General features: G+C 44.8%; 2 protein-coding genes across 2 annotated transcripts in view; one reads left to right on the plus strand and one right to left on the minus strand.

Moving 5' to 3' along the window:
• Positions 1–1,521, minus strand: part of LOC116517537 (transmembrane protein 180-like) — a 23,139-nt gene extending 21,618 nt beyond the window's left edge. The window contains exon 1 of the mRNA XM_032230546.1: positions 1,444–1,521. The gene's annotated coding sequence lies outside the window, so the exon portion shown is untranslated. The remainder of the gene's footprint in view (positions 1–1,443) is intronic.
• The window catches only part of CDR2 (cerebellar degeneration related protein 2), a 14,919-nt gene extending 7,506 nt beyond the window's left edge, over positions 1–7,413 (plus strand). Inside the window, exons 2-5 of the mRNA XM_032230548.1 lie at positions 1,456–1,568; positions 2,348–2,496; positions 3,755–3,919; positions 5,123–7,413. Coding sequence (XP_032086439.1) covers positions 1,456–1,568; positions 2,348–2,496; positions 3,755–3,919; positions 5,123–5,999 — 1,304 coding nt within the window. The 3' untranslated portion in view covers positions 6,000–7,413. The remainder of the gene's footprint in view (positions 1–1,455; positions 1,569–2,347; positions 2,497–3,754; positions 3,920–5,122) is intronic.
• Positions 7,414–9,583: the final 2,170 nt, after the last annotated feature.

A 9,583-nucleotide genomic window follows, 5' to 3' on the forward strand; every position in this document is an offset into this window, starting at 1 on the left:
TGTCCTTTGTGGTTTGAGGTCTCTGACATGTTACGAAGCCCAAATATGTTTCCCTAGAATTTTTACACCGAGAAATCCAATAGAAAAATTACAACGCATCAGTGCGTTTTTAAGTTTTGATGTCCTTTGTTTGGTTTCCAGTCAATGTACAGTATGTGTTTTTTTTCTATTTCAAATTGTCAAAGTTGTAGCAGTTTTTGTAGCCTCAGCGAGCTTCTTTTCAAAACATTTAACTTGCAAAAAACCAACAACATTTAAGTGCAAAAGTTTAACCAAAACAGAACAAATGGAGAACTTAAAATGAAGCGTAGAGACGTGTTGAGGTGCTACAGCCATTTGGGGGTGTTTAGTTTCCCCAAGAAATTGTCATTGTGTTGTCCTATTTCTCAGCACGACAATCTTTGGAATGAATTTCACCACCAGTCAATCAAAATATTGTTAACAGCAAAAGTTTTTTTGCACGTTATACAGGTAATGGGAAAACTTTAAGCTCCTTAAGTCTTAGCAACCCCCCCTTTTTTTTGCAACCTGCCAATTCTTTGCGTGATGAAACTTGTACCAACTTAATACCAGCCAGTTTAAAAATAACTTGCATTCCCGGGGATCAAGCCAGCATTTTAACACCAAACGCTTAGGCAAGCCACAAAAGCGGTGTTTTGAAACCGTGCTGTTTTTAAGGGCCGCGCAAATAAAATGTTATCTTGTTCGTTGGGGCTGCTAATTTTACGACGTGGTAGTTTTTGGTTAACTGAATGCAAAAGACACGGGTGAAAAGTAGAATTATCTGGTGCATCTGTTTTCGAAATCTATCCTGCGAGGACTTCACACTCTGCACCTTTTCACAGTTCAAATGAGACGGCTGCAGGGCAAAGTAAGAAGCACAGATTAAGCTTCAGATAATAAGGCAACTTTGATATCTAGCACCCAAAAAGTAGAGCTATAGAGATTTTGAAATGCACCATTAATCTCCACGAACGAAGCGAACCTTTGTTCCTCTAAAACCGTGGCACGCGGAGCCATGTTGCCTGGCGTGCGCGATGTTGCCCATTCCTCTTCCAGGTTTCTGGCGCGCATGCGCATGTGACAATCAGCTGGCACGCATGCGTCAGTGCTGGAAAGCGGAAGAGCTGGTCTTCCATTTTTGGAGGATGTGAGCATGTGTGCTGGCCAGCTGATGGGCGTCTGCACATGCGCAGCAGTTACTCGAAGACTTGCTGGGGCGCATGTGCGTGCCGGAAACCACCAAGTTCATTTTCCTCTTCCTGGTTGTGGCCTAGATGAGTGTGGGCACATATACAAGGCCTGCGCCCACGTGAGAAGTGCCCCCTTTTTGGCAACAAGTTCGCCAATCGCTACTCTACAAATTATATACTGTGCTTGATTGTTTTTCATGCCTATACATTCCTTAAAACGAGTTGGTGCATTAAATAAAGTCATACCCACAATTTGTCGTAGATCTTCAACTGGCTGCTGAGCTGGGGAAGACCCTTTTGGACCGAAACACAGAACTGGAGTCCTCTCTGCAGCACATGTATTCCACCAATGAGGAGCAACTGCAGGAAATAGAGGTGATTGAAGACTGCCCTATAAATGTGAATTACATATCCCGCTTCAGCTCTGCCTGTTGGCTGTTACGGTGTGGAAGTACGGTGAGGCAGGCCAGCAATCCATGTTTTCCCCAAGATTTGTAAAGTGGAGAGCATCAGGAGCCGAGTCAACACGTATTGAGTTATCACAGGGTTTACTTTCAGCTGACGGTTTTGTACTATCTGACCTGTAGTCAAGTTTGTAAATCCAGCCCATTTTGGGACTGAAATGCAAATGGAGCAGATCTTATTGGATGCCAACTGCAGCGTAGGTTAAATGCCACGTTTTTCGACATAAAATTTGTCTTGTGCAAACTCACAAACGCCTTTTCATTGGGAATTCTTCGTTAGGAACGCCTTCCATTTCTTCAGAGGGAAATGCTCCCCAAATATGGTTGACCGAAACACGTATAATTCGTCAACTAAGGTTGAATTTCAGCAATAACTAAATATTGTCCGTTCTAGACTTAAGGCTGTGAGTTCAATCCTAGGTAGAGGCAGATATTTCTCTCTCTGGGCACACTGAGAATGTATCTGCTGGGGGGGGAAAAACTCCGCATTGGCGACAGGTAAAGCATCCGGCCACTAAACACTCGGCTCCATTCAGTTGCCCAGCCTCCATCCCGCAAGGGATTATGGGATCATTAAAAGAGGATGCTGCTGCCACGAGTCCTAAAATAAAGACAACTCTCTGTGTTTGAAACGATGAAAGTTGCTCCGGAGAGGTTGGTTTAATACCTGTATCTGTTTTCATTCCGCAGTATCTCACCAAGCAGGTGGATCTTCTACGCCAAATGAACGATCAGCACGCCAAAGTCTACGAGCAACTGGACGTTACGGCGAGAGAACTAGAAGATACGAATCAAAAGCTGATCGCCGACAGCAGGGCCTCTCAGCAAAAGATAGGAAGGTAATTAAGTTGGCTGCCGGCAGTATATTTTCCCCTTATCTGCCAGGTTATTATAAATCGATTCATTACCGGTTTTATCAAAGGATTATCTAAGCAGGACCTTGAGTTGGTAGAATGAATTATAGGCTGGTGTGCTTCCTCCCGCCATCCCCATGAAGCTCCTTTTCTCCCCCCCTCCCTGAAAAGCTGGGGGAGTCCCAGAGGCCCTTTTTTCTGAGGACGAAATTGTGCTAGGAGGCCTTGAGTTTTCGTGAGCTGCAGCTACTTCATCCAATGCAGGACGAGAAACGAATCGGGCAGGAGTGCCGTGAGGAGTTTTTATCAGGTCCATCAACTGCAGATTGTGAAAGGGTTCAATATTTCGTAGGTTTTGCAATGTTGCGGGTCCTTTTCAACTTACAACCACCTGTTCAAAGTCACAAGGGCATTGGAAATGACCAACAAAGCATTCTATTTTATTCTATTCTTTAAAAAAAGGATTTATGCAGCGGTGGGATTCAGCCAAGGTCCAAGTCAGGAGAACATTAAACTTTACTCTGAGGTCCAAGTCAGGAGAACATTAAACTTTACTTTGAGAGGCCCAAATCAGGAGAACATTAAACTTTATTTTGAGAGGCCCAAATCAGGAGAACATCAAACTATACTTTGAGGTCCAAGTCAGGAGAACATCAAACTATACTTTGAGGCCCAAGTCAGGAGAACATTAAACTATACTTTGAGGCCCAAGTCAGGAGAACATTAAACTTTACTTTGAGGCCCAAGTCAGGAGAACATTAAACTTTACTTTGAGGTCCAAGTCAGGAGAACATCAAACTATACTTTGAGGTCCAAGTCAGGAGAACATTAAACTTTACTTTGAGGTCCAAGTCAGGAGAACATCAAACAATACTTTGAGGTCCAAGTCAGGAGAACATCAAACTATACTTTGAGGCCCAAGTCAGGAGAACATTAAACTTTACTTTGAGGCCCAAGTCAGGAGAACATTAAACTATACTTTGAGGCCCAAGTCAGGAGAACATTAAACTATACTTTGAGGTCCAAGTCAGGAGAACATTAAACTATACTTTGAGGCCCAAGTCAGGAGAACATTAAACTATACTTTGAGGCCCAAGTCAGGAGAACATTAAACTATACTTTGAGGCCCAAGTCAGGAGAACATCAAACTTTACTTTGAGCAAGTGCAACCATCTCAGATACGTGAAGGAGTTGGACAGCTCTATCCATGCTGGTTCATGTGCTTTCTAAACTTTCCTTTTAGTCTCACGGAGACCATCGAAAACCTCCAGACTCACATCGATGAACTGCAGAGGCAGGTGGAAGAGTTGAAGGCCTCTGGGCAAAGCCACGTCAATTACGAAAGACCCGAGCAGCCCAAATCGGTCCAGAGTTTTCCATGCCTGAAAGAACTCTACGATCTCCGCAAGTAAGTCGCGCACTCACCAAGCCGCAGTGTGGGGGGGACGTTGAAAATTAATACGGATCTACTGCAACGTGCTCTACATGGGGCAGCCCTTGAAGAGCATTCGGAGACTTCAGCTTGTCCAGAATGCAGCCGCGCGAGTGATCGTGGGTGCACCTCGGTTCACCCACGTTACACCTATCCTCCGCGAGCTGCACTGGCTGCCTATCGGTCTTCGGATACGCTTCAAGGCGCTAGTCGTCACTTATAAAGCCCTTCATGGTATTGGACCTGGGTACTTGAGAGACCGCCTACTGCCAATTACCTACTGCCGATTAGATCCCACAGATTAGGCCTCCTCCAAATCCCATCCGCCGGCCAATGCCAACTGGCGACCACCCGGAGGAGAGCCTTCTCTGTGGCTGCTCCGACCCTCTGGAACGAGCTCCCCGTGGAGATTCGAACCCTCACCACCCTCCAGGCCTTCCGCAAAGCCCTTAAAACCTGGCTATTCCAACAGGCCTGGGGCTAAAGAGCTTTTGCCCCCCCCCCCTTCGAATGGTATGGTTGTTGTGTGTTTTTAAATTGTGTATTGTTTTGTTCGTCTTTTTTATTCTTTGTTTGTACCCCTTCCCTTGACTTGGATTGTGAGCCGCCCTGAGTCCCCTTCGGGGAAAAGGGCGGCATATAAATGAAATAAATTCAATTCAATCGCATGCCACATTCCCCCCCCAAAAAAAATTCCCAGTGGTTTGTTTTCATACAAGGAGGACGCCATAGCGTGCTTTGATTTGAAAATTGGTGTTTAAAATGCTAAACTAATATGTCTAATGTAGAGTTGGAAGGGACCTTGGAGATCTTCTAGTCCAACCCCCTGCCTAGGCAGGAAACCCAACATCACAAATAGATATCCAACATCTTAAAAACTTCCAGTCTTGGAGCATTCACAACTTCTGGAGGAAAGTTGTTCCACTGATTAATTGTTCTAACTGTCAGGAAATTTCTCCTTAGTTCTAAGTTGCTTCTCTCCTTGATTAGCTTCCGCCCATTGCGTCTTCTCCTGTCCTCAGGTGCTTTGGAGAATAGGTTGGTTCCCTCTTCTTTGTGGCAACATCTGAGATATTGGAAGACTGCTATCATGTCTCCCCTAGTCCTTCTTTTCATCAGACTAAACATACTCAATAAACACACTAAGCATTTTCCTTCTCTCTTTCTGTGTACACCTAGGTATTTTGTCTATGATCACATATTTGCAGAAAAGATTATATCAATGGACAGTCAACTAAGCCCCGTAGAAGAGGAAAACCAGAATTTGAAGAAGGCGGTGAATCTCTTGCAAACGCAGCTCAACGTGGAGAAAGAGAAGCGGTTGTCTATGGAGGAAGAGTATAGTTTTCTGCTGAAGGAAAACACAGGTCTGGAGCAACAGCTGGTGGACATCCACCTGTACCAGGCGAGAGCCGAGGAACTGGAGACGGAAGTGGCCGAAATGAAGCAGCTCTTTAATTCTGGAAGTCCCTGTTGGAACAGGATGGAGCAACTGCCCCCAGAATCTTTTTTCATCTCCCTCAAGGGCCCCTTAGAAAAAGAACTCAGCCACGGTCCTTGGGATGGGATGTCCTTCATCTTTCCTGAGCTGGAGAAGAGGTCCCTCAAAAGAAGCAGCAGCGAGAGCTTGCTCGGCGGCGCGGCGGGCGATGACCTCTTCAAAGGCCACGAAGAGACCTGCATCAGGAGGGCGGAGGCCGTCAAGCAACGGGGCGTGTCCCTCCTCAACGAGGTGGACGCCCAATACAACGCCTTGAAGGTCAAGTACGAGGAACTTCTGCAGAAGTGTCAAACGGACAAAGGACTGCTGGACCACAAGGCTGTGCAGACCTCAAAACAGCGCTCCAAAGATGTCCATGGCGGGAGCTTGGTATCCCTGGACAGGGGTTTTAGGGAGCCCAGTTCCCCGACTGCTGATTCAGCCAACTTCTCTTCCAACGTTTTCCCCGAATATAAACTCCTCTTCAAGGAAATCTTTAGCCGTATCGAAGAAACTAAAAAGGACATTGACGAACATCGGGCAAAATATAAGTCTTTCTCTTCTCAATGTCCTTAAAAAAAAGATATGGCGGGGATCAAAAGATAATTATTGTTGTTTTTTTCCCACGATATCAGCCTTTTAATGTTTCTTAGGGAACAAGATGTAAGCTCAGGATTGGCAGATTTCCTGTAAAAAAAAATGGGTTGGATTCGTTTGGTTAGTTCTACCGAGTTGGAATCCGGTTGGATTCCATCTCGCCCTGAACCAAGCTCCCTCGGGAAGGTGAGTCTCTTGACCACCAGTTTGCAAATTAATTTTGTTACGCAACTCAACAATTCTAGTTCTGCTGGGAAGAAAACCCGCCGTGTTATCGAAACAAGAGCCACATAGGTTATATTACGCACAATGACAACTTTTTTGGACTTGGGACACTTCCTGGGGTTGAAAAGCAAAATAGAGATGATTTTTGTTAGTGTGCCATTGTCCTATACAACTGCAAACATGCTGTTAAAACATTGTGCACGTTCCTTAATTGAGGAAATTTTACAGATCTGTCACTGTTCGATATGCTGGGATGCCATTGTCTTATTTTAAAATCCATATATATATATTGGAGTACATAATTTGGCTACTAAAACTCCTGGTGCGTCAATCTTCCGCTGCATTAGAAGGCTGAATATTACAAAACAGCCTCCATATAAAAAGTAAACTGATTAGCATAGAGCAAAATTAAAAAAACAACAATTTCACTTTAACTTTTAAATCCTTTTAGCGCGTCTTCAAGGATTTGATTTTCTGGAAATGGTCTACCCCACAGCCAACTGGAGGCCAAATTGGGAAGGATTTACAGCAATTTCACCCACAGTCTCCTATTATCACACCAGCAAATATGCTGTACGTAGAACGGGCCAAATATTATGCGGTGATAATATTTCATCCTTTTAAACCTCCTGCAGAAACTTATATTGGTTGCAAAGTCCAATAATTAGTTTTACAGCAAGCATATGCTATTTTTTTTTGTCAGAAGGAACTCCTGGGAATAGAAGTCGAGAATTTAAAGCCCCTTCCCTTAGTTCTGAGTTTTTAAGAAAAATTAAGAGTACCAAGTTCAAATAGTTCTCTCCAAATATCCACGAATAGGTCAGTTGCCAACCGGCGTCACAAAAAGTGACTTGTTTCCCCCTCCTCCTCCCCCCCCCCCCAAAAAAAGAAAAGGGATGTGTTTCATATTGCATTCCTAATTTAAAAAGAAGAATTTGAGCTGCCTGCAAAAAGAAAAGAAAAAAATCCCCACAATTGCAGTTTTAAACTTTTGGCCGCTGTTACAAGTTCTACCTTGCCTTAGCTACTGAGGATGGCTTGTTCTGCTTCAATTAAGAAGTTCCAGGTGGGAACTCAACTCTTGCCACATGGTGTATTTCCATTTACTACCAGTTGTTTGGTCTTATTGGTGTTTTGCAAAGAGCAAATAAATTCTTTCTGCAATTAAGTCTGTGATGGTTTCTGGTGGGTGCATTTTATGTGCTTCCGACTTCAGTCAAAGAAAGGGTGCAGTAGAAGGGGGTAATGATGTTTATGAGTAGTGGTGATTCAGAGAGTGAGGAGGTTGGGGAGGAACATGAATCAGTCCTGGAGTCTGGGGAAGGCTCTGATGAGGGCTCTGACATTCTCTGTCGTCCCCTTCTTCGGTTATTTAACCTTCATCTGTCTAGTTTACCTCCTGGGAATCTCTTGTTCAGTGGGATCTCGGACAAAACATTGCAAGAGATGGTGTTGGATGTAGGCTGCAAGCAGATCATGGTGCCCGTAAGTGGATCTCTTCCTGTGCAATTATTTTTCAAAGGGAATCTTTCTAACTGTATTAAAGTTGTTGTTAGTTGTGAAGTCATGTCCGATCCATCGCGACCCCATGGACAATATTCCTCCAAGCCTTCCTGTCCTCTACCGTCCTCTGGAGTCCATTTAAGCTCATGCCGGCTGCTTCGGTGACTCCGTCCAGCCACCTCCTTCTCTGTCGTCCCCTTCTTCTTTTGCCCTCCATCGTTCCCAGCATGAGGCTCTTCTCCAGGGAGTCCTTCTTCCTTCTCCTTAGGTGGCCAAAGTCTTTGAGTTTCCTCTTCAGGATCTAGCCTTCTAAAGAGCAGCCAGGATTGATCTCCTCTAGGACTGACCAGTTGGATGGCCTTGCAGTCCAAGGGACTCACAGGAGTCTTCTCCAGCACCAGAGTTCAAAGGCCTCCATTCTTTGGTGTTCAGCCTTCCTTATGGTCCCAACTTTCAGACATCCATTGCAACTGGGAAAACCAAAGCCTTGACTATACACACTTTTGATTGGCAGGGTGATGTCTCTGCTTTTTAGGATGCTGTCTAGATTTGCCATAGCTTTTCTCCCCAGGAACAAGCGTCTTTTGATTTCGTGGCTGCAGTCCCCATCTGCGGTGATCTTGGAGCCCAGGAAAATAAAATCTGTCACTACATCTGTTTGCCAGGAATTGAGAGGGCCGGATGCCATGATCTTAGTTTTCTTAATGTTGAGTTTCCTATCGCTTCTATCATCTTTCATGCTCTTCAGAATGCACAGCACTAATCTTCCATTTCAACCCACAAAGTGGGTTATAAGGGGGCATCTGATTAGTTGTTTCCTGATAATGTCAGCATTTTCACTCCCTGTGCCAGGTTCACTGAAGTATCATTTGGCCCGAACTGAGCAAAGGATGAATGTCACCTGCTCCATTACAGAATTAAAAAAAGGGGTGGGTGGGTGGGAGGGGGTTTAGTTGCCATGGAGACCTGGCCTGCATTGTTAAATCTGAACAAAGCCACCTTTCAAAAGGAAACAGGATACTTTAAACATCTTTAAAGTTTTGGTCTGGATCTGGAAATTTTACGTAACTCGGAACAGAGTTAATCTGTGCCAATGGTGGCAAACCATGCTAGAGGTGGCACACAGCCCTCTCATGCTGACCAGCTGGTCTTCGCAGATGCCAGAGCACCAGAAAGCAGCCAAAACTGGCCAAAAGACAGCGCATTTTTAAGCTGTTTTTAGGCTGTTTTGGAGCCATTTTCAGGATATTTTTCGGGTCATTTTTAGCTCAAAACAAATGACCATCAACAAATGGTGTGAAAACAGCCTGAAAATGGCATGAATACAGGTCTTTTCTCAGGCTGTTTTGAGGCCATTTTTGGCCCAAAAAACAGCCCACAAATGGCCTGAAAATTTGACAGTAAACAGCCTGAAAATGGCATGAAAACAGGCTGAAAAAGAGCCTGTGTTCTGGCTGTTTTGGGGGCCATTTTCCAATCCATTTTTGCCAAAAAAAAAAAAAAATGCTGTGAAAACAGGCTAAAACAGCCTGTGTTTTGGCTGTTTTCAGGCCATTTGGGGGGCCATTTTCAGGGCTATTTTCGGTCTGAAAATGGCCAAAAACCAGGCATGCGCGTGCCGGCCAACTGGTCTTCGGTTTTCCGGTACTCCGGCATGCACAAACACACATACACATTCTGGTTTGGGCACTCGGTGCTGAAAAGTTTCGCCATCACTGACCTATGCCATGCCCTCCAAGAGGCGACCAACCGTAACCCAAAGACACCTCAGAGGCCGGGCGGTGATGAGAACGAGAGACCACCAACGTGTAAAGATAAAAATCCGAATCTCCTCC

This window comes from Thamnophis elegans, chromosome 14 (genome assembly GCF_009769535.1).
Source record: "Thamnophis elegans isolate rThaEle1 chromosome 14, rThaEle1.pri, whole genome shotgun sequence".
NCBI lineage: Eukaryota > Metazoa > Chordata > Lepidosauria > Squamata > Colubridae > Thamnophis > Thamnophis elegans.